The 25,201-nt window shown below is 45.2% G+C and overlaps 1 protein-coding gene across 3 annotated transcripts; it reads right to left on the bottom strand.

The window, feature by feature from the left end:
- Positions 1-18,226: 18,226 nt before the first annotated feature.
- Positions 18,227-24,892, bottom strand: NKX2-5 (NK2 homeobox 5). 3 transcript variants are annotated; one of them, XM_070735881.1, is made up of 3 exons: positions 24,840-24,880; positions 23,751-24,607; positions 18,227-19,666 (listed from the first exon to the last, which is right to left on the bottom strand). In XM_070735881.1, exons 2-3 carry the CDS (start codon positions 24,205-24,207, stop codon positions 19,029-19,031), a joined length of 1,095 nt encoding a protein of 364 aa, XP_070591982.1. In that variant the 5' UTR covers positions 24,208-24,607; positions 24,840-24,880; the 3' UTR covers positions 18,227-19,028. The 3 variants fall into 3 exon arrangements, with proteins under 3 accessions (XP_070591982.1, XP_070591981.1, XP_070591983.1); XM_070735882.1 differs by having other exon boundaries at positions 18,233-19,666; positions 23,751-24,012; positions 24,840-24,892; XM_070735880.1 differs by lacking the exon at positions 24,840-24,880 and having other exon boundaries at positions 23,751-24,724.
- Positions 24,893-25,201: the final 309 nt, after the last annotated feature.

The raw sequence follows: 25,201 nt of genomic DNA, 5'->3' as shown, positions 1-25,201 counted from the left end.
GCAAAAGATATGCAAGATGCATATATAAAGTAACCTAAACCCCTCCCAAGTAACCCCTCTTGGATAATCCATCCAATCCCAGGGGAACGTTAGGTCTTCCTTTAGGCTGTAAAGTCCATGATGCCTGGTCGTGCCAGGCAGACAGTGATGAGAACATCCCTCCCTTAACAATATTTGAAACTTCAAACAGGGCAACCCCCATTGCACCTTTATCTTAATAATAATAATAATAATAATAATAATTATTATTATTATTATTATTATTAATGTTTATATTTATAATTATCTCAGGGACCGCCTTCTGCCGCACGAATCCCAGCGACCAATTAGGTCTCACAGAGTGGGTCTTCTCTGGGTCCTGTCAACTAAACAATGTCGTTTGGCGGGACCCAAATTTTAACAGAGTGTGGATGTGTAGTAAAGCCAAAGAAAAAGACACAGACTTAGTTATGGTTAATAAGTACTATTTACATATATACAAAATAGAAACAATCCAGAACAAGCACTAAGCCATCCAATATAATAAGCACTAAGCAAATACACTCCCCCCTCAAGGCAAAGCAAAAGCGAATGAGCGTTAAAGCATCATTGAGGGAAGGAGTACTGGCGCCCTCTTATAGCAAACCAACCCAAAATATTTAAAGTGATAGTACAAGAGACTACAATAGGTAGTTCACAATGGCAAACCCTAACAACCATGTACCTTGTACTAACCGCCCGTCTCCGAAGACTCGGGTGGCCCGTCTCCGAAGACTTAGAGGACTGATATTTGTTTCCCACTACCCCTTTCCTCTTATTTCTTCATCACTTTTGACATGAAAGTACTGTTGCCCATTTCCCTTTACATGGCAAACTTGAAAATGCGCTTCTGGCTTATTTGAAGGGGCAAATCCAAGGTTAATGACACCCGTCTTCTGCTCTCATTCATCTGTGTGCATGAATTATTTAAACCAATTACAATGAAAATTGTAATTGTAATTCAGGGGCATGCGTATTGTTTCAGAGAACAGGCATCTAATTCCACCAGAGGAATGTCCTGCTGTTTGACACACTGGGGATGGAGAGATGCTCTGGTGAAGCTGGTGGAGCTGCCCCCATTCATTTGGCCTTCCTCTATTATTACCCTGTTGCACAACTTAAATATGGTTTTGGATATTGAGTGCTTCTGATTCTGTTTATTTATTTATTTATTTTGTCCAATACACAATGAGGGTTTTAGTGGGTATATATCTATATACACATAGTAAAATACATGATGAAGGTTATAGAGGAGATACTCATAGTAAAATATATCTAAGAAAGAATAGAAGATATAGGAATAGAACATATCAATGAAAGAATAGAAGAAGAGATATAGGAATAGAAGAAAGGAATAGGAGATATAGGAGAGCAATAGGACAGGGGACGGAAGGCACTCTAGTGAACTTGTACTCGCCCCTTACTGACCTCTTAGGAATCTGGATAGGTCAACCGTAGATAATCTAAGGGTAAAGTGTTGGGGGTTTGGGGATGATCAGAACTGCCCCTACTCTTCCTGCCTTCCGTAAACTCCTTAAAACCCACCTTTGCCGTCGGGCATGGGGAAACTAAACATCTCCCCCTGGGCACGTTGAAGTTATATATGGTATGCCTGTATGTGTGTATGTTAGTATTGGGGATTTTCTTAAACTTATAATATTTTAATTAATTGGATTGTATTGGATTGTTTTTCACTTGTTGTGAGCCGCCCCGAGTCTTCGGAGAGGGGCGGCATACAAATCCAAATAATAAATAAATAAATAAATGACACTATGGAGTCCGGTAATGAGTTCCACGCTTCGACAACTGGGTTACTGAAGTCATATTTTTTACAGTCAAGTTTGGAGCGGTTAATATTAAGTTTAAATCTGTTGTGTGCTCTTGTGTTGCTGTGGTTCAAGCTGAAGTAGTCGCCGACAGGCAAGACATTGCAGCATATGATCTTGTGGGCAATACTTAGATCTTGTTCAAGGTGTCTTAGTTCTAGGCTTTCTAGGCCCAGGATTGAAAGTCTAGTCTCGTAGGGTATTCTATTTCGAGTGGAGGAGTGAAGGGCTCTTCTGGTGAAGTATCTTTGGACATTTTCAAGGGTGTTAATGTCTGAGATGCGATATGGGTTCCAAACAGATGATTCTGTTTGAAACTACCCTTACTAATGAATGCACTGATTCTCAGAGGGCTGCAACATTGCTCTTGCCTAAATTAGGTTAATGGGGGATCTATTAACTGCATGTGAGTACAGTGGGCAGACACTGGATTGTCAAACTAGAGTAGTGTTGGTGAACCTTTTCAGCACCATGTGCCAAAATGGGAGCACACAGACCTACACGGGGGAATTCCAGAAACCGGAAGAGCAGTTTCCCGGCGTGTACACATGGGAGCACTGGAAAATGGAAGAGCATTTCCCCAGCACACAAAGAGAAAGAGGGAATGCAGGAGAGCTTTGGGGTTTTTTGAGATTAACAAGTGTACAACAGCACCCTACTAAATGACAAGATTTACTTTCAGGAGAAGAAACATTAGCGGTGTGATCAATAGCTCTAGGGATAATGAGATTCATTCCTTTTTGAGTGATTGATTATAATGCTTAGTGATTCCAAGATAAATCATACATGGGGAAGAGCCTTCTCTGTGGCGGCGCCGGCTCTCTGGAACCAACTCCCCCCGGAGATTAGAACTGCCCCTACTCTTCCTGCCTTCCGAAAATTCCTTAAGACTCACCTTTGCCGTCAGGCATGGGGAAACTAAACATCTCCCCTGGGCATGTTAATTATACATGGTATGCTTGTGTGTGTGTTTGCTATTACATGGGGTTTTCTTAAATCGTTAAATATTTTAATTAATTGGATTGTTGTGACTGTTTTTACTTGTTGTGAGCCGCCCCGAGTCTCCGGAGAGGGGCGGCATACAAGTCCAACTAATAAATAAATAAATAAGTAAGTAAGTAAGTAAGTAAGTAAGTAAGTAAGTAAGTAAGTAAGTAAGTAAATAAATAAATAAATAAATAAATAAATAAATAAATAAATATTGTTCAGGGCAATTAGTTTACAATCTGGACCTTCAGGACTTCCAAGGGTCTATCTTGTTGTGGTTGTCCTCTTTTTCCTTTTTCTTCCACAATTCCCAGTATCATGAACTTCTCAAAGGAGCTGGGTATTTTTCTTAATGTGTCCACAATACTATAATTTGAATCTGGTTGCGTGTGCTTTAGATGACAATCCTATCTTTGATTTGTTCTATTGGGGATTGTTGTTTAAAATTTGGGGTTTTGTTGTTGCTGCTATCCATCGCATAGTCTGTGATAGAATCATAGAATCTTCTTGCTGGGAACAGCATGAAAGGGAATTGTGGATTTACCATTGTTTCAAAAGCTGTGTGGATGTATGTCTTATAATTACTGGGTTTTTTTAACTTATCAAAACTTTCCAAGTGACCCTGTGACAAAGGGCAACCATGGATTGCGGTGTAAAAGTAGAGGCAACCGTATGGTAGCAGTACCCTTTTGTTCTTGTTCTGCAAGGATTTAATGATTGCCCTCGAGTGGCTTGCTTGTGCTGGAACCTGCACAAAAGTCTAACCAAAAATTAGTCATAATGATTATTCATGAATGCTGGAGGAGGACTACTTTCCAAATCTATGGTTCCATGCCCAAAGGTAGAATCATTCACGAGGACTAGCACCCAATGATATTGCCTAACAGCAAATGTTGAAATATTGGTCTCACTTGGCAGATGTGTGGCCAAAGTACCATCTTCCAGCTTAATTTCCCACCATTCTGATGATATCAGTAGTAAATAGAGACATATCCCTGCCCTTTGCACCTGTGGAAAGGCCCATGCTTCCTTTTGGGTGGCAGGGAAATCTGTGATTCGTCTGCTATAAATGCTTTAGATGAATCTAAAATGAACATGATGATATAAGTGGGAGCTAATTGTTTGCATTCTCTCCAGCCCCGGACATCTGTCCCTCTGTTAAACGTGACCTTGATCTCTGCACAACAAAATTCTAAACTTGATCTCAATGCATTGTTGGAAACAGCTGTCCATAAGAGAGTTGGAAGAAACAGATCTCTGAAGACCTTAGTATGAAGAAAGATATACATTCTAGTTTTCTATTCAGCACACATAGTCTGCTTCCCAAGAAAGAGCCACACAGGAAAAGAGGGAAGTGCAAGCAAAACATAAAAATAAAATGGAAGACAAAGTCCTTTAGCTTTTGTGGAGAACATACATGCTAGCTCCAGAACTGGACTTCGAAAGCCAGGCGATGCTTCAGGGGGAAAATGCTGCCTTAAAATAAACTGAGCAAGGGAAAGAGAGCAGAAGGAAGTATAGAGGAATAAAAAGAAGAGGAATGAAGTTCGCCAGCTGGTTATATTTCAAAACAAAAGTGTTTCAAAATCTCAGCTGTTCCTTGATGTGTCAACAGATGTTGCCAGGTGCTGCGTGAGGCCTGTGCAAATTTCCACATGGAAATTTAACACTTAGGGAAGCTGAATATGCATCTCTAGTAACTGTAGAAGTAACGATTCCATGATATAAAGTGCTTATAAGAATATATGTTCCAACAAATGTTGGTGTTAGCCAAACAGGCATATACAATGTGATTGTCTCAGGATTCATTGCTAATCAATGAGCAAATCTAGTGTGGAAGTTCCATTCATTTGTGAAACATTTACAAAATCCCTGCATCCATTTTTATAGCCTGATGTCTTAAATCTGAGATCATATATAATGTAGCTTATAACAGATATTAAAGGCAATTGAAAAACATGCATAAGTAATTGTGCAGATTGAGGGAGGGCTAATCTATTTTGATTTGATTTCAATTTAACGCAGCTGCGAATGTTTTATATCAGAAGAACATTATAATCAACCACCTCTACAATTTCAAGATCCCTCTTTAGCCTGGTACTATGCTACTATTTTGTATCTTCTCTCAGACTAATAGAAAAAGAAATAGAAATGATGGCTGTTGGAATCCACAGATCAATGCATATTGTGATACAGTCACAATATACTTGATATAGTTGGATGCAAGGAAATATGTCAATGAACTTGTTAATTATATTGCAATATTTTTTGTGTCGCCATCAGGGACATCAAAGATGGGTAATAATGTAAACCATAACCAACAAACCATGAATAAGGAACAATTAAAACCATGCAAATAGGAAAATGAGAGCTAAACAAATACAGTGGTACCTCAAGATACGAACCCCTCGTCTTATGAACAACTCGTGATACGAACCCGGGGTTCAGAAAAAATTTGCCTCTTCTTACGAACTTTTTTCGTGTTACGAACGCCAAACCCGAACTTCCGGGTTTGGCGTTCGGAGGCTCCTGGGAAGCCGCCCGGCTGTTTTAAAAGGTGACAGCCGGGCTGGGGGGCTTCCCAGCAACCTCCCGAACGCCGAACTTTTGCCGAACTTCTGGGTTCGGGGTTCGGGGTGTTGCTGGGAAGCCCCCCAGCCCGGCGGTCACCTTTTAAAACAGCCGGGGGGGGGCTTCCTAGCAGCCTCCCGAAGCCGAACCCGGATGTTCGGGTTTGGCGTTTGGCTTCGGGAGGCTGCTGGGAAGCCCCCCGGCTGTTTTAAAAGGTGACAGCCAGCGGCGGGGCTTCTTTCCGGGTTCGGGAGGCCACTTTGGGGTTTTGTCTGGGAGGGAGGGCAGGAGGTCCGGCGCTGGGGGAGGGAGTCAGGAAGGTCCTCCTGCTCTCCCCCCCAGCGAAAAACACAAAAACGGTCTGCCGCCGCATGACAGGCAGGGCGGAGCAGCCTGGAGCAAAGGGAGTCTGAAACCGCCGGCGGCTTCAGCTTCCCATTGCTCCGCGGGTGGCGGCAGACCGCCTTTGTATTTTTGGCTGGGGGGGAAACAGGAGGCGCAGGATCGGCGGGCGTGGGGCGAGGCAGCAGGTCTGCATCCTGGGCGGGCGGGCGACGGGCGAGGAGCCATGGCCGAGCGGGCCAGCGAGGGTGCATCCAACTTGGGGCTGGCGGCGCCGACGCAGCGGGGAACATCAGTGCAGGAGGCAGGAGAGGACCGGGCGAAGTGAGGAGAACCGCCGCTGTCGCCGCTCGGCCGCGCCTCCTCGCCCGCTGCCCGCCCGCTTGCCCAGGATGCAGACCTGCTGCCTCGCCCTGTGCCTGCCGCCGGCCCGATCCTGCGTCTCTTGCTCCTGGGCTGGCAACGTCTCCAGCTGCTTAGCTTCTCCTGTCCAGCCCAAAGCCAAAAGAAAAACGTGGAGGCTGGTGAACAAAGGGCAGAACTTTCGGCTTCTGGATGGATGGGAGGAGCTACGCGCCTGTCGGAGAGCTTCCTGGGCATGAAAGCTCGCGAATCCAACAAGGACAAAAACCAGGAAGCTCTCCGAGCTCGGGAAGGAGCTTCCTGGTTTTCGTCCTTGTTGGATTCGCAAGCTTTCATGCCCAGGAAGCTCTCCGAGCTCGGGAAGCCACCCACGATCAGTCGGCTGCGGGCGGGAGGAAAGCGAATGCCACAGGGCTGGGCTCGGCTCCCCCCCTTACCAGCCCAGCAGGCAGCCGCCGTGGAAGGCTCCATTCTATTCCCTGCTGGCCCGATTGAGGGGCCGGCGGGAGGAAAGCGAATGCCTCTCTTTGCTCGCGCTGCCTGGCTGGCAGCGGAAGATGTAACCAAGCCCACGGGGCCGGGCTCCGTGGCCGGCAGGGAACAGAACGGAGCTTTCCACGGTGGCTGCCTGCTGGGCTGGTAAGAGGGGGAGCCGAGCCCAGCCCCGTGGGCTCGGTTACATCTTCCGCTGACAGCCAGGCCATGCTGGTGGAAGCGCAACAAAGAGAGGCATTCGCTTTCCTCCCGCACGCAGCCGTCTGACCGTGGGCTCCTTCCCGATCTTGGAGAGCTTCCTGGCTTTCGTCCTTGTTGCATTCGCAAGCTTTCATGCCCAGGAAGCTCTCCAAGATCGGGAAGCCGCCCACGATCAGTCGGCTGCGGGCGGGAGGAAAGCGAATGCCATGGGGCTGGGCTCGGCTCCCCGCCTTACCAGCCCAGCAGGCAGCCACCACGGAAGGCTCCATTCTGTTCCCTGCCGGCCCGATTGAGGGGCCAGCGGGAGGAAAGCGAATGCCTCTCTTTGTTGCGCTGCCTGGCTGGCAGCGGAAGATGTAACCGAGCCCACGGGGCCGGGCTCCGTGGCTGCCAGGGAACAGAACGGAGCCTTCCGCGGCGGCTGCCTGCTGGGCTGGTAAGAGGGGGAGCCGAGCCCAGCCACGTGGCATTCGCTTTCCTCCCGCCCGCAGCCGACTGACTGTGGGCTCCTTCCTGAGCTCGGATAGCTTCCTGGGCATGAAAGCTCGCGTATCCAACAAGAACGAAAGCCAGGAAGCTCTCCCTGGCGGAGACCGCCGGCCCCTCAATCGGGCCGGCAGGGAACAGAGTGGAGCCCACATGGCTGTGCTCCGTGACGGGGACCACTGGCCTGCCTAGCGGGCTGGGAGGGAGGCAGAATACGGGAGGAGGAGGAAGAGGAGGAGGAGGGAGGAAGGAGAGAGAGAGAGAGGGAAGCCGCCCGGCTGTTTTAAAAGGTGACAGCCGGGCGGCAGCGTTTTTTTGCGGGTTTTTTTGTTGTTGCACGGATTAATTGACTTTACATTGTTTCCTATGGGAAACAATGTTTCATCTTACGAACCTTTCGTCTTACGAACCTCCCCCTGGAACCAATTAAGTTCGTATCTTGAGGTACCACTGTAATTTAATAAAATAGTGAAATTCTGGAAGTAGCAAATAAATGCCATGCAGTTTCAAAATGTGCCAGTTTTAGGATGTATGCCTTATACGACACGATAGGCCTATATCAAAGTGTTTTCTTCAGAAAAAAAAATGCTGACAATAAATAGTTTCTAGCAGGATCTATTGCTCAAGTGCTTTCTCTTGATCCCTGATGACTGATCCCCTTTGCCACATTGTTTTTTCAGTGTTTATGTTCCTAGCTTTCCCAGTTAATGTCTGAAGAGCCTTCAGAAGATTTCATACAAGCACCAGTGTCTCTGTAAGAACCATAGGCTATATAACCATACTGTCTAGACCAGAGGTATCCAATCTTGGTAACTTTTAAGATTTGTGGACTTTAACTCCCAGAATTCCCTAGCCAGCATAACATACTTCTTAAAACTGACAAGATCGAATTGAAACATAGAAACATAGAAAACTGATGGCAGAAAAAGACCTCATGGTCCATCTAGTCTGCCCTTATACTATTTTCTGTATTTTATCTTAGGATGGATATATGTTTATCCCAGGCATGTTTAAATTCAGTTACTGTGGATTTACCAACCACGTCTGCTGGAAGTTTGTTCCAAGGATCTACTACTCTTTCAGTAAAATAATATTTTCTCATGTTGCCTTTGATCTTTCCCCCAACTAACTTCAGATTGTGTCCCCTTGTTCTTGTGAATACACACATGGTTTACAATATGTACTAACTAATTTAAAAAGAGGGTTCAGAAAGGAGTTAGAATTGAGGAAGATGTGTCCACGCAAACGCTCACTGGGTTTCCATTCCCATCCAAGAGGTTTTTTCTTTAAAGCCACAGCTTTTTAAAGGGCAGACAGCATTTTTTTAAAAAAAGTATTTCTTTAAAAAAAAATTATTTCCAAATTTTGTTGTTGCTGGTGTGGTTTGGTGGGCGTGGCTGGCAGGGGAAGGATACTACAAAATCTCCATTCCCTTCCCATTCCTTGGGGGAGGATATTGCAAAATCTGTATTCTAATCCCACTCTGGGACCAGCCAGAGATGGCATTTGATGGTTCTTTGAACTACTCAAAATTTCTGTTACTGGTTCTCCAAAACCTGTTGGGTTTCACCTCTGCTGTAGGAGCTCTGCTCATACATCTTCTCATGGATTGTTTGTTAAGATGTGAATGAATTAATGCCAGCTCCTGAGCAAATGCCCCCCTTGTTCTAAACCTTTCTGCATTCCCCCCTTGCTTGTGTCTCCTAGGTCTTGTAGGCAAAATCTTGATGAGACCTCCTTCTCCTTGATCCCTGCAAGGCTAAAGTTGTTCTTATCAGATCGTCAGCTGCAGATCTCACCTCTCCTCCAGTCGTTATCTGAGGAGACTCCAATATTTTCTTACTCTGTTACTAAGTGTCACGCTAACCCTGTTGTGATGGGAAGTAAAAATATTTTGGAGTAGGGAGGGAAAGAATATATAGGAGGCCTATACTTTGACATATGAACTTGGCAGTAGATTAGCATGTTTGGTTTTATATGGCACTTTGGAGTAACGGATTGATATGAAGCTTGTTACTGTAATAGTTTAGTGTGATGCCAGATAACTGTGAATGACTAATTTCTTTTTTCAAAATTTCCATGTAGATAATGACTTGCTGTATTATCAATGAACCAGACCATTATGTTGAGTGGGGCATAAATATGTTATTAACTCCTCTCAGTAGCAGGTAATTTCAACATTTAAATAACCAATAATCATAAATACTTTGGATATAATAACATGGTATTATTTGTGTTTTTTTTAAAAGAAAAATTAGAGAATCTCAATTTTCTCTAGAACTTTATACCCATTTACTAGTGAGGATGTTTATACCCCACAAGTCTTGCTATCTTGCCTCAAGAAAATGACTGACAACATAGATCACTCAGATTGGATGGCATTCAACATGCTACTGGGAAAGTCAATTGATTGACTGGATGTATTATTGAATTATTGTTGACTCTCAGTGACAACACAGCTGGATTTTCTTCATGATCTGTGTCTCTCACCTGACCTTTTAGGTCTTCAATAGGATATTCAGTAACACCTTGCTAACCAGTCAAGTAGGTAACTCAGTCCATCCACCTTGCTGCTGGTCATTTTCTTCTCTTTCCTTTTGGCCTTCCCAACACTAGATATGTCCAGAAATAGTGAGGGATAGCTAAGGATTTTTGTATGGAATGAATGTTATATATGACATGAATAAATTCAACCTTTGGGAAATCCATTTCCTTATGTTGCTATTTATTTTATTTATTTATTATTTAGATTTGTATGCCGCCCCTCTCCGCGGACTCGGGGCGGCTATGCAGGAAAACTAACCAATCCAAATGTACAAAGACAGAATTACAGTAAGAGTATGGAATTATAAGAGGCATAAATATGGGATAGATCAACAGTTCAAGTGAAAGATGAAATAGTTGATTGCTCATTGGTGTAGTCATCAGTGAATTTGAATGGATTGGAATTGGACACTTTCAGTCAGAAAATCTCATTAGTAACTACCCAAGAAAAACAAAAAAAAATTGAATATTGGTTTTGTATTCAATAAGGATGTAGTAAATATAGTTCTTGGGTATACTGCAGTCAAAGATAAAATATTAGCACTTAGATTGGAGGACAGCCCTGAATTATCATTGTAACCCAACTTTATGCTCCAGCCATCATTTGGCCATTTAAAGCATAGCTTAAGAGGGCATTTTTTCAGAATCAGAATAGAGCTGGAAAGGACATTGGAGGTCCTCTAGTCCAACCCTCTGCTCAAGCAGGAGACTCTATATCATTTCATATAAGTGGCTGCCCAGTCTCTTCTTAAAAACCACCAGTGATGAAACACCCACAACTTCTGAAGGCAACTTGTTTCACTGGTTAATTGTTCTCACTGATAGGAATAATGGTAAATAGAATAAATAGACTATATTAGTGGTATAAGAAAGTGAACTTTAATGATAAGGTTATGACCAGGAGTTGATTATGAAATAAATAGCAAATTACTTGTGTGTAAATTTGAAACCAAGCTAACGTGGAAGAAGAAATCCAGTTAGTTTCCATGATATATTCTTAATATATAACCACAATTTTCAAGAAGAGCATCAGGAATTGCTTTGAAGTTCTGAATTTCATTGGCAGGAAACCATAGAAACTGTGGAATAAAATGAAAGAACTTGTTAGGAATTAATATGGAAAAGACTGAGAAAGAAAAAAACACAAATGGGATGTCAGTGAAATGGTAGAAATTGCTGGAGGGAAAGTCAAATCCAGGACACACAAAGATGCCATTAAGAAATGTAACCAGAAACTTCAGAAAAGAGATAAGGAACAGTATTATATACCTGTAATAACAATATCTATAAGGCATACAAAACCAAAACCAAAAAAGCCTTCCAAAAATATCTAAAAGAAGATCAAACTGAGCTGGAAAAACTATTTTAAAAATCTGTTACAGTAGGGATATCAAAACCAAGATATTCCATATTTATAAGAACATCTAGTGCTCAAGGATGAAGTACCCCAATCAAGCTTCAGGAATTGATAGAGTATTAGAGAAGCATGGCAAGCAATAGAAAGTGAATAAGTAAAGTTCTAATCAAATTAAGTCAGAAAATTTGGTAAATGACACTGGGGCCAACAAATCAGACCACAGTTTATAGAAAGAGAACCAAAAAGGTTTGATAGAATCTGTAAATTATTGCACCATATCATTAATTTCAAATGCTAGCAAACTTATACTTAGAATCATCCCTCACAGATTAGAACTATTGATGAAATGGGGGATGCCAGATATTCAAGCTGATTTTTAAAAAAGTTTGGTGAATGGAAAATATTATTGCGGATGCACTCTAAATAATAAAAAAGCCAAAGAACACAAAAAGAAGCCATTATGGGATTCTCTGACTCTAGCAAAGACTGTGTTTTATTTTATTTTTATTTATTTATTTATTTGATTGATTGATTGATTTCTATGCTGCCCCTCTCCGTAGACTGTAAAACCTATATATAGGAGGAGACCACAGTCCAAATAGACCATGACAAAACAGACTAGCCCCCAGATCAGCAAAGGAGTGAGATAAGGCTGTATACTACTATCCCCTTATTTAGTAAACCTATGTGTTAAATATATTTTGAGAGCAGCTGAATTGAAAGAGGAATATGATTTTAAACATGGAAGAAAAAACATCAGTAACATGTGTTATGCTAATCTCTCTGCTCTGATATACAAAAATGATTTGCAAGCTCTAGTAATGAAGGCAAAGTTAAGTGTAAAAATCAGAGCATATAATTATAACAGATACCAAATCTAATGATAACAGGTGGTGGACAATATCAGAACTGACAATGAAGATATATACTGTAGTACCAAAGTGGGGGATAGCTTTTGCTTTTTAAGATCAACTATCAAGAGTAAATCATCTACTATTGTGAAATACATCACAGATTAACACTTTGACAGAGTCGCAATGTGGGTCTTGGAAAAGATACCCAATACTGTGACATGTTTATACCTAATAAGAATTGTGCAGGCAATTATTTTCCCTTGGGCCCAGAATGGGAATGAAAGATGGAGTAGGAAGAGGCAGGATAGGATCATATTGGTGCATTTGAACTTGGGTATCAGAGAAGACTCTTGAAAATACCAGGAACAGTCAAGAAAACTCATTATAGAACAAATCAATCCAGAGTTCTTACTTGAGATACAAAGAACCAGGCTCCAATTGCCATAATTTGCATGAAACAAACAGGCAAACTGTATTCAGTGACAAGGTTTCTTCCTTCACCTTCACCTTTACAGATGAATTCATAGAGAATTTGTCCCAATGGCTACTCCATCTATATTATTTTCCTGGGCTTGTGACCATTTGCCTTTCAGTTGCAGATGTTGAGACATGACAAATGAAAAAAAGAATCCAAAGTTAGGCAGAGAGCCATTTGATCTGTTGTAGACCAGCTCTTTTCTCCTGTTTTTTAACCAGACCATAGGAATTTGACTGTCTTGAAAAACAATCGTGCCCTTTGGTAGCCAAGATTCTATTACTTCATTCTGCACGAGTCATACTGCACGAGTCAAAAAGAGGGCTGAGGAAATATTTACTGAGCCCTCGCATCCTGGACATAAACTGTTTCAACTCCTACCCTCAAAACGTTGCTATAGAGCACCACACACCAAAACAACTAGACACAAGAACAGTTTTCCCCCCAAATGCCATCACTCTGCTAAGCAAATAATTCCCTCAACACTGTTTACTAAGTCTGCACTACTATTACTACTAATTTTTTCTCATCATTACCATTTCCTCCCACTTATGACTGTATGACTGTAACTTGTTGCTTGTATCCTTAAGATGTTTATTAATATTGGTTGTTTCCTCATTGCTTATTTGACCCCTATGACAATCATTAAGTGTTGTACCTCATGATTCTTGACAAATGTATCTTTTCTTTTATGTACACTGAGAGCATCTGCAACAAGACAAATTGTGTGTCCAATCAGCCTTGGCCAATAAAGAATTCTATTCTATTCTATTCTATTCCATTCCATTCCATTCTATTTTACTCTAGGGCTTTTAGTTGTATTTTAAATTATTAGATTTGTGCTGCATGGTTATGTTTGTATCTATTCTGTGAACTGCCCCGAGTCTTTGGAGAAGGGAGGCATACAAATCTAAATAATAATAATAATAATAATAATAATAATAATAATAATAATAATAATAATAATAATAATAATAAAAAACAATAACAACAATAACAATAACAACAACTATTCTATTCTATTCTCTATGGTACTGAATTTCACTCCAGATATACTGTCGGATTAAGCAGGATCTTTTGCCTGACCCAAGTTTATCTTCAAAAGATTGTTCCAGGTTGGAGCGAAGATAACTTTACCCACTTTCTTCGAACCAGTGTTGATTTAATTCATTTCTAACCATCTTATCTTTCCTTCCTTCCTTCCTTTTTTTTAAAGAAAAGGTCACCTTCATCTAAGGAAGAACAGAGAGGTGCCGATTTGGGGCAAACCGCTTACTTGGGAAATTTTCTATACAGGGGCTCCCCTTGTTTTGCAGCCTCGATCTAATAAAACCTGCTAGAGTGGCGGGAGGTCCGGAAGAGGGAGCGGTGGGAGAGAGAAAAGTCTGGATGGGAGTTCTGGGCTTGGGGTTGCTGATGATCAAATCCCCTTCTCGGATGTCAGGGATGGGAACGAGAGAGCAACACCAACAACAAACAGAACAATCCCGAGCAGTCAAAACATCCTGGGGGGCTCCGAGGCGCATTGTGTCGGCTCTTCAGAGCGCCATTAGGAGGGCAGGGGAGCCTGCTCGCTATCGAACCCATCAGTAAACAAGGATGGAGACGCGCAGCCAAGAAGAAGTTGGTTGGAGGGAGGGAGATAGGGAGGGCTGCCCTCCAAGGAAGACCCTCCACCGGAGTGTAGCAACTCCCCCCTTGCTATTGCTCAACTAGCCCACCCAAATAAACCCCATCCCATCTCCCCCCTCCCACAAAAAAACACTTGGTACCCTCCAAGTACAGATAATCCTTGACTTACAATGGCTCATTTAGTGACCTTTCCAAATTACACATTCCCTGAAAAAAAGTGAATTGTGACCAATTTTCAGCTTACTATGTGAATTATGACCATTTTTCACCCACTCCCAGGATCATGTGATCAAGATTCAGATGCCTGACCACTGTTTCACACTTGTGACCGTTGCTGTGTCCAAGATCACACAATCGCCTTTTGCGACAGGGAAACCAGACTCACTTAGCAACCGGGTTACTGGCTTATCAACCGCAGAGAGTCATTGAACCGACATTGGCAAGAAAGATCATAAAAGGGGGCAAAGCTCACTTAACAAATGTCTTGCTTAACAACAGAAAATTTTGGGAAGCAGTCAAGTGGTCGTAAGTCAACGACTACCTGTGTATGGAAGACAGCTCCTACCATAGCCTCTCTTGGTTGGTCCAGGAGCTATTCTCCTAAAAGAAAGCCGCCGTCCTATTCTTTTTAATATGTTTGTGAGTGACATAGGGGATGGTTTGCCTATTTGCCGATGACTCTAAAGTGTGCAATAGGGTTGATATTCCTGGAGGTGTCTGTAATATGGCAAATGATTTAGCTTTACTAGATAAGTGGTCAAAGCAATGGAAACTGCAGTTTAATATTTCCAAATGTAAAATAATGCACTTGGGGAAAAGGAATCCTCAATCTGAGTATTGTATTGGCAGTTCTGTGCTAGCAAAAAACCTCAGAAGAGAAGGATTTAGGGGTAGTGATTTCTGAGAGTCTCAAAATAGGTGAACAGTGAGGTTAGGCAGTAGGGAAAGCAAGTAGAATGCTTGGCTGCATAGCTAGAGGAGGAAGAGGGAGATTGTGATCTCGCTGTATAGAGCGCTGGTGAGACCACATTTGGAATACAGTACTGTGTTCAGTTCTGGAGACCTCGCCTACAAAAATATATTGATAAAATTGAACGGGTACAAGAATGGTGGAAGGTCTTAAGCATAAAACTTATCAGGAAAGACTTAATGAATTCAATCTGTATAGTCTGGAGGACAGAAGGAAATGGGGGGACATGATCGAAACATTTAAATATGTTAAAGGGTTAAATAAGGTTCAGGAGGGAAGTGTTTTTAATAGGAAAGTGAGCACAAGAACAAGGGGGCACAATCTGAGGTTATTTGGGGAAAAGATCAGAAGCAATGTGAGAAAATATTATTTTACTGAAAGAGTAGTAGATTCTTGGAACAAACGTCCAGCAGACGTGGTTGGTAAATCCACAGTAACTGAATTTAAAAATGCCTGGGATAAACATATATCCATTCTAAGATAAAATACAAGAAATAGACCACGAGGTCTTTTCCTGCTGTTTCTATGTTTCTATTCTCCGAAAAAAAAAGTCGCTGCTGTCTCTACTACTGCGGCCGCCTCCTGAAGGCAAAGCGGGACTAGAGATGGTTAGAAGGCTCACCTGCACATGGATAATGTATTGAGGGAACATATGTTAAAGGTAAAGTACAATAAAACATAATTCCCCCCAAATTTAGTAGCCTTTAACTCTGGATCCTTGCACAAATCTTCCATTATCTTGTAATATCTGAATGTTTGTTTCATTACTCAGCCTAGGTAGGATAAAATAATGAGTATTATTATTGGCAACATTTTAAAAATTCACTACTGGCTAACTAGTGAATGTGTAACTTTTAAAAATGCAAACAGATGCAAAGCGTCACTGCAGATTCCTTTATCTGACATCTTTTTCAGGCCTTAAAAAATTACTGGTTCATCCTATTATAATTAGAAACCCACCAATAGCATCCTAGCGGAGGAACTATTTCGAAAAAACTTTTGCCCAGAAGCTTGTGGCCGGCGGCGCCGCTGCGTTGCAAGTGCGACGGCGTTTCCGAGGTGAATTTAAGACGCGGCGCTTCCCAGGACTTAGTAACATCGCTTCTTGCTCGGGCGTGAGGGCAGCGGCTGCCTACGGTGACCGGCATTGCTTCGTAAGCTCTGCCGGAAGTGATTTTTCATTCTCTTTCGTAGTGGAAAGATTCAAAGCGCTGGACAAACTCCGCCTCGGCTTTCCCCCCGCGTGGGTGCCCTTGTGCCGAAGGTCTTTGAAGCCGCCGATGGGACTGTTTCCCATCGGGAACTTTAGAGTCGTAAGGGTCAAACCTGCCAGTCTTGGGTTTTGGGTGCCCTCAAAGGCTTAACCTGTCCCACCATCTACTTCCTCAGTGGCCAATGTTCATTGGGAAGCGTGGGGACTAATTCAATGCCTCTAAGGCAGCTTATTTAAGAACCACGGTAAGCCATTAAAGATACCCCTAGGAGGGTGAAAGCAACTTGACAGGGGACAGCAGCTGGCCAGCTTTTCTGCTCTCGGGAATCAAACGCAATCGGATCTGACTAGAATTTGGATGAAACGCCACCAGGAAGTCTCAGAACTATATGACAACTCCCTGACGGCGAGTGTGATTACAAGAAGTTTGACTTTATGGTCTGTTCGAAGGAAGAGGAGGCGGAGGAAGGAGAACAGGGAGGAGGAGGAGGAGGAGGAGGAGGGGAGGAGGAGGAGGAGGAGGAGGAGGAAAAGAAGAAGAAGAAGAAGAAGAAGAAGAAGAAGAAGAAGAAGAAGAAGAAGAAGAAGAAGAAGAAGAAGAAAGGGCGGAGCAATCAGTTTCTTTCGATTGTCGGATAATAAGAGAGACCTTATCAAGAGTACAAGAGACATCTGTACCCACACGCAGCATCCTTCGCAGTCAGGCGGCATTCAGAATGCTCAGCGAACACGATTGGGTTAAATTGGAAATGCTGCTATTGGAGCAAAAGGCTCGATTCTTTTGGAAGGGTCCTGATGTTGTAAAGACCGCCTCGAAACAGCACCGTCGCCTCTCGTCGCTTCTCAGGCGGGGTTTGATTTTCTGGGTGGGTTATTTATTAAATGTATGCGCCGCCCATCTTGTTCCGAGACGACTCTGGATAGTGGCTTAGAAACATTAAAACGACTACATATTGAAATGGATTAGTTAGTAGTAGCCCAAAGGGAACATCACGTCTGAATGGTGTTATCCGAGTTATTTCATCACTAATGATCTAGATCAGGGGTCTCCAACCTTGGCAACTCTAAGACTTGTGGACTTCGAACTCCAGAATTCCTCAGCCAGCTAAGCTGGCTGAGGAATTCTGGGAGTTGAAGTCCACAAGTCTTAAAGTTGCCAAGGTTGGAGACCCCTGATCTAGGTATCATTGTTGGTGTTCTAACACTGGGAGGGAGGTTTGTATGTGTCAGGCAGCCCTAATGGCTTTGGCTGAGGTTGCTCACAATGTGCCAGATGGTGATGAGGTGCTGGTTGCATTCAACTAGCCGTTGGTTAATGTCTGAATAATTTTCGACAAAAAGTGCACCGGACTACAATGCCCATTCCAAGGTCTCACTTATGTGCGCCAGTACAGTAAAGCCCTTTTGCCTACAGCCCTTTCGAGCACCGTCAACTCTGCAAAATGGATCTCTTTGCATGCTGATATTTAGGGCCTATTTCTAAATTAATGCTTTTTTTAATGCCTGCGATTTCTGACAGAGGACGTGGCCACCCGCGCGGGTTAAGCCTCTTGTGCTACTGTTGTTTTGACTCGGTTTCATTGCAAATTCTTTGGAAATGCCAACAGGGGGAGGTCTCGCGGGGTCTATCTATCTACAGTGAGCAAAAGGAGTAATTGCATCCCAAGAAATCCAGCGGGACTTTACAGAGGCTTTGCCAGTTATATAAGAAGCCACTCTTCGGACCGGACGGCGGGACATGAAAAGACTCGTGAGAATCGCCCCTCGGTCGCGGCACCTCCCACTTTCATTCCCAGGAAAAGCGATGTGATTTACAAAGGAGCGCAAGGAAACACATACAGCAGCCCAAATTCAAGCCACTCTTTTTAATGACAAGACCATCAGTTCTTTTGTTGTTGTTTTGGGGGTACAAAAACCGACGCCCCCTCCCCCCCTCCCGAAAGAAGTCACCTAATATCAACGCCACGGCCGGGCAGTGCATTTCATACTCTCAGCAAACCGATTTAGTGCAGCATTCTAGGGGGATCACAACAGCCGGCGCCTTCTCCCGACCCTCCGCCTCACATCGCACGAGGGAAGCAAGCAGGGCCGCCTTTCGAAGAAAACGAACCAACCAGGAATAGTTCCCGCGAGGCAAAAGCCTACGGGCACCCCGGGATTTTGAAGAAACGGTGGAAAAGAAGCGGAGCGCGACCGTGTTCTTTGCTTGGAAAGGAAGCCGATTCGGATAAAGGTCCTTCGCGGTTCGTGGGCAGATTTAGCTGTGTTATTTTTAAAAGTGGGAAAGAGGTGCGGATCGGTAAACGAAACACTTTCCCCGGTAACGCCAAGCGCTCTTGTTAGACGTCATTTCGAAGCGGGGGCGAAGGGACACAGCAGGTCCGGACGCCACCTGTCTTTGGACCGAAGTGCGATCTATCCAGGGCGCGGGCCTCCGCGAGGCTTCGCTCCCGCCGAAACCCAAAGTGGCTCGTCGCAAGCTGGAGCAGTAGGTCGGCGGCCCCATTTCTGCTCACACCCTCCCCTCCGTGTTCGAAGACCCGGGGAACCTCCTCAGCTCCATCTAAGCGCAGAAAAGGGCGCGCTCTCTCGGCTTCTGATGCCCGGGACAACGGAGCGGGGCGGGCCGCTTCTCCGACGGAGGCGCCGGGCTGCATCCCAGTCTGTTCCCGAAAGGCCTCTGGCCCTCTGACCCTACCAGGCTCGGATGCCATGCAAGGCGGAGAGGCTGCCGTTCCCTTGCTGGATGGCCGTCTGCACCGGGTTCAAGTCCCCCACGCTGAAGTTCATGAAGTTGCCGGCGGCGGCCGAAGGCTGGACGCTCTGCACTGCCGGATAGCTGCAGCTGTAGCTGGCGTTGCAGGCCCCCGTGCCTCCTCCTCCACCGCCGCCGCCGCCACCGTAGCTGCCGTAGGCCGGGTAGGCGTTGTAGCTGTAGGGGTTGAGGCTGACGTTGTAGGGCGAGCTGTAAGGGGACGAGTCTCCCAGGCAGGGCTTCCCGTCGCGGACCAGGACCGGCACGGCTATCCGGCGAGGCGGCGGGATGCTGCCCACCAGCTCCAGGCTCTGGTCCTGCCTTTGCCTCTTGCACTTGTAGCGCCGGTTCTGGAACCAGATCTTCACCTGGGTGGAGGTGAGCTTCAGCACGTTGGCCAAGTGGTCCCTCTCCGGGGCCGAGAGGTATTTCTGCTGCTTGAAGCGGCGCTCCAGCTCGTAGACTTGCGCCTGCGAGAAAAGCACGCGGGGTTTCCGCCTCTTCCTCTGTCGGGGCCGATCCGCCTCTTCGGCGTCCCGCTTCTCCTGCTCCAGCGACTTCGAGAGGACGCAGAGCTCTGCGGGGAGGCAAAAAAACAGAGAAACCGAACCGGCGATCAGAGGCTGGAGGCGAGAGCAGCTTTAGGAAGCAAACTTCGCCCGCCCGCCACCGTCGCCGCTTTTGTCCCATGCCGGGCCCTTCATTCGCTTTGGTTTCGATGGCATTTAGCGATCTCTGGATGGTAATCGGCATCAAGAGTCCCTAATCTTACATTTCAGGCTGGCCGTGGCCGCCGCCACCCATCATTCCGAGCACTCCTAGTCTAACATTCCTTAAAGCAACTCTGACGATTTCTCCGTTGGCTTTGGTCGCTTTTGTCCTCTTCTGTTTCTCTCCCCCCCCCCCCCGAGCTGTCGAAACTAGGGATGTTTAAAATTAAGTCTGCATTATTCCAGTACAACTCCAAAATAAATGGCATACCTCCCTCCCCTAAGATTGCAATTCCAAGGACAATTATAAGCAGAGGTGGGCTGCTAAGGTGGAACGGCGACGTGTGCTCGCCCCGGTGGCTCTGAGTGGTAGCGGAGTCCAGCGCAATTCTGCTACTGCACCTGGGCAGGTAGCGAAATCACGCGCAGTACGCGCGCGATTTCGCTACCTGCCCAGGTGCAGTAGCAGAATTGCGCTGGACTCCGCTACCACCCAGAGCCACGGGGGCGAGCACACGTCGCCGTTCCACTTTAGCAGCCCACCCCTGATTCTAAATCAATACAGCTGGCTTGATTTGAGTCGATAGTATTCATTAAAACATGAGACTCCCTCCCCCCCACTACACACACCATTGGATATAGGCGTCCCTTATATGTGCTTTGGAGCCAATTCGATTAACACAGAAATATCTCGCATGTACATCCTTGGAAGTTCAGGAGACGTTGCATTATGTAATCCTACTCACACGAAGTCTATTTAACCTGAGAGCCACAGATCAAACAAGAGAGTAAATGAAGCCAGGGGTGATTTCTAACTTCCCCAGCTGAAGAAAATGGAGCGTTTCAAAAGTGCTTAACTTTGGTGGATTTGCTCCCTCAGAAAATGGCCTGCCTGTGGGTCAGGAAAATACCCCTCCAATCTAGAAAAATTCTGGAAACAATCTCTATGGAAATCCTTAGAATTTATTCAATCAAAGAAAATTGATTTGGGCAAAAATAAGGGAGAAAAAGGATTTCTCTGGCCTAATTTCCAAGCAAGGCAGAGAAAGGAAATATTTGTAATTCCTTCCAGACCATAGATGCCTAAAGTTATTTGCAACTACAACTATTAGTTGTTATTGTGATTAAGTAACACGCCTTATCAAATTCAACCAGCTCCATTAAATAATTCAGTCAATGAAGAATTTCTCCCCACTTCATATATAAATGAAATGAAATTACAGATAATGGGGGGAATAGATCTAAAGGCATTTCAATCCCCAGTCTTGTGCACATTTACTTGAGAGTAAAATGGTTTCAAATCAATGGAATGAAAGACTACTAAATATTAAACTTGTTTTAATTGTATATAAGCCCAACGTGAGTTTTTCCCCCTGTTTTGTTAATTTCTGTAGTTTAAAGTACCTGTATATGCATAATGGGACCCATTAGGTTTATTTTTGCGGAAGCCTAGGGCTTACACCAGGATAAATATACAAAGTCAAGATGCTGGGTGTTTTCCAGAAGCAAGGTAACACCATTAATTGCACTCTGATTCCTTCCTGAAAAGTGAAAGGAGAGTGAAGGAATTAAAGATTTCCTTCCTTCCAACCAAGGGCTAGGTCACCCGAACAGGGATATTCCTGTGGCCAATTATCAGCTCAGTGGCTGCTATTTCAGTACAGACTGCAAGTAAATCAATGGAGAGAAAGTTGGTAACTACCTTAAGATGGAAATAGAGGAGTGAGGACCCTGAATGCCATGTAGTCTTTTTTTCATGGTAGAGGAGATTGCTAATTAAAAAGTTCATAGACAACTCAGTCGATTTGCTTAAGGCTCACTGAAAAGGGGCATTATAGCTAGGTGTTTGGGGCCAGCACTGAAAGATACCGACCAGCTCTAATTCCTGCTGAACAAATTATTTCCTGCCAACAGAACAAGGTGTTCTCATTTTGGAAAGGCTAAACACTCTAAAATGTCCAATGCTAAGCATTCTTGATTCATTTTCCAATAGAGATTAAATCAACATCCCTAGTGATTACGGATGGTTTACACCCACTGCCGTACATTCCATTGGAATACTATTGGCGGAGAGCAGCTGGGGTCCTCTCCCAAGCGAGTGTGCAGAAGATGGAAGTTTAAGGGATCAAAAAATGGGATCCAAGTTCAGCTTGACTCCAATAACCTTGGGAGTAAGATTAATGCCAGAAAAGAATTGTTCCAAAAGAACTTAACATTTGTATGTACTGTCACTCTCCTGGCCTGATTACCTCAAAATTTCACTCTATCCCAGGTGGAGATGCTTAGTTTATCTGCCCAGGAATCTGTTCCAGAAAAATCCAGTTTCTTTCTTTCTTGTATTTATTGTAGGGAAAGTTGGGAAAGAAAAACCTGTCTCCAAAGTCTTAAGATGTCTTTAGAGGCCAGAGAACAAAGTGGGAACCATGGCCAAGGCAAGGCAGCATTACAATTTGCAAAACCCATTCCTGTGTACTCAGAAGCCAACTCAGTAGGACTTTACACAGGTTAGAAAATAGAACATTATTCTCAACTGTCTTGGGATGCAAAGACATTTTCAGCCATGAGTGAATCCAAAGAATTCAATAGATTTGCTTCTCAGTAGAAACAACCAGTTTTGTACTACAATTGTTTTGTTGGATCTATTGTGAACCCTGAGTATACTATTTATCCTACTCTGAAAGGAGAGTTTAGCAGTAAACATTTAGTAACAAATCACATCCTAACTAAACTGTTTAAATAGGTTCATACTTAATAAAAACAAAAATCAGCTTTCATTGAATTTTGAAGAATGAAAAATCACAGCTGTTGCTTATTCATATTGGCCCTTCAACTATCTTTTTTGGAGGGGGGTTGTCTAAAATGATATGAAGAGATTTGGAGCTGGCAGTGTGTCACTGTAGTTTCTAAATACTTGGGCATTGCCTACACATCTTTGAATGCCAGTACCTGACAGTCCCATTGTAACTGAATAGATGTCATAGTACAGTAGTAGAATCGGAATTTATCAACAAGGACTCGGGAAAGACTCAATGCATTTTGTCTCCAAATATTCTGACTTCAAGGGAACGAAAGACTTAATTTATTCTTGGATAATTAATCTTTAAAATGGGGGGGGGGGAGAGTTTATCTTAGATCCACTGAGATTAAGATAATGTCAGAAGAGAATTTCTCCCCCGTCTAAAATGTTCTTGGGCAGTCATTCCAAATTCTGGATAATCCTCCTTGCAGGTAAATATGGTAAGATTGAACTAGGGTTGTTGTTAAGGGAGATGAAAGCCAGCTTCAAGAAGGTGGTAGTATTACGTCCTATCCTAATTACCTAAGTATAATTTTTCTGCATAAACGGTCTTAATTTACAGGGTCTACTTGGGTTGTCACCATTTACTTGTCCCCAAAAAAGCAAGTCACCCACAGAGGAGTCTAATGATATTGATATTTGGGGTGGGGTGGGGGCTTAAGGTTGACTCAACCTTCCATCCTTCCGAGGTGTAAAATGAGGACCCAGACTGTTGAGGGCGATTATGCCTGTAAACCGCTTAGAGAGGGCTGTAAAGCACTGTGAAGCGGTATATAAGTCTAAGTGCTATTGCTGTCTTCCCTATAGGGGAGGGATGAGACATTGCCATGAACACCCCCTCCCAACAGGCTATAAACAGACTATGACCGGACACAATCGAAAGCGTCTTCTTCAATGCTCCACTTAAATCCCTCCCAGCCACCAGAAGTCGACCGCCATCCACGTTGGGTTACTGTCCCCTCCTAACCTTTCTACAAGTCTCTCTTAGCTCGGAGCGGCAACAGGGCAAGGCAAAGGCGGGTTCAGGGCTCCAACCCACTTTGCTTGGCTGGCCCGCAGACACCTCCCCGGACGTGCCCTCCTGGGAAGATCCCCTCTTGGCAAAGGATGCAACAGGGCGAAGGACCCACGCTACACCCCACCCCTCTGGTTACCTTTTTTGCTCTCTTTCGGCTCCTTGCTCGGTTCGATTTCTACGTAGCTCTTGGGGAAGAAAGGCCCGGGAAAAGTAGTGCCGCCGGCGCTTCCTTTGGCCAAACCGGCGGGGGCCTCGGCGAGAGGGGCGTCCTCGGCCGGGTAGGACTCTTGCTTGAAGGTGGCCAGCATGCAGGAGGAGGAGGAGGAGGCGGGCGAGACCAAGGCCGAGAGCTCCAGGGACGCCAGGCCGCTGGGATGCTGCTCCAGACTCAAGATATCCTTGACCGAGAAAGGCGTGCTGGTCACCGGGCTGGGGAACATGGTGGGAGTTGCGGCCGATGGCCCCCGCGAGCGCCGGCTTCCGAAGGGCGCCGCGCCGGCCGAGCGCCCAGCCTTGGCTTGCGCTCTGGAGGCAGGTAGGGAGGCGGAGCCCCGAGGAGGAGGAGGGACCCTGCCTTTGGGGAGCCTCCTCATTGGTCCGCCCGAGCGCCCCGGCCCGCGAGGGGCAGTTTGCCCGACCCACCTAATATAGGCATGGAGCTTTTCCGAAGGGGGGGAAAAAAGGCAGGAGCGCCGGCCTTGGCCGCGTCTCCTGTCCGGCGGGGAGGCCTCTCTCGCGTACCCAAACTCTGCGTTCCGCCATCCATCACGCCGTCAGGCTTAGATAAACAACGCCGCGCGGGCAAAGTCTCAGGCGAAGGCGGAATTGGGCTGGATGTCAAAGGCAGCCGAGGGGGCGGAGGCAGAAGGGAGGCTGCCTCTTTCTCCCTTCCGGCCCTCGAGCGGGGGAAATCCAGCGGGTGGTGGAAGCTGGCCGGGAGACTCAGCGACCAGTTCCTCTCACCCTCGGCCCCAAGCGGCCTCCGGAGGCGGCCTGCAAAAAAGCGGGAAGAAAGCCGGGCCGTCCCATTCAGTGAGGCGACTCAGGTTTCCCTGGGTTAGGGGGAAGGCAGGCTTTGGAAAGGCTGCCTTTCTCCTTTACGTTCAGCGTCAACATAGTAATCCGTCGTATGTATGTGTGTGTGTGTGTATGTAGAAAGGAAGGAAGGAAGGAAGGAAGGAAGAGAAAAAATGAAAGAAAGAAAGAAAGATTGATTTGTATTTACCATTAGCCGCCTTGAACGCCGAATGGGAAGAAGGATTCTGCGCATGAGCCGCGGGAACAGACAACTCTCGCCGCCCTGAAGGCTTCACGGCGCTTTATTCCCTCAGAGCGCGCTCCTGTTTTACCCGCGCGCTCAGCTTCGCGGCCCAGCTAAGCCCTTAGCAACAGCGTCAGCGTTTAGACTCATACGCCGCTTCAGAGTGCTTTACAGCCCTCTTCTTTAACCGGTTTACAAAGCATATTGCCCCCAACAATCCGGGTCCTCGGGAAGCCTTAGGCCAGACTGCTCTTAGCTGAGGCAGTCCCGCTCGCCCAGGGTCAGGGATGAGAACCTTACCCGCCGCTGGTAAAAGCATTGTGTCC

This window comes from Erythrolamprus reginae, chromosome 2 (assembly GCF_031021105.1).
Source record: "Erythrolamprus reginae isolate rEryReg1 chromosome 2, rEryReg1.hap1, whole genome shotgun sequence".
NCBI classification, from domain to species: Eukaryota; Metazoa; Chordata; class Lepidosauria; order Squamata; family Dipsadidae; genus Erythrolamprus; species Erythrolamprus reginae.
Note: the sequence above shows the minus strand (reverse complement) of the source record. Positions and strands in the feature narration are given on the sequence as shown.

Bases quoted from the DNA above. Each gene is read 5' to 3' on its own strand.
- NKX2-5 (XM_070735881.1), bottom strand. From the start codon at position 24,207: ATGAGGAGGCTCCCCAAAGGCAGGGTCCCTCCTCCTCCTCGGGGCTCC. The intron at 19,667-23,750 runs GTAACCAGAGGG...GCCTCCCCGCAG, and splicing joins GCCGAAAGAGAGCAAAAAAG to AGCTCTGCGTCCTCTCGAAG.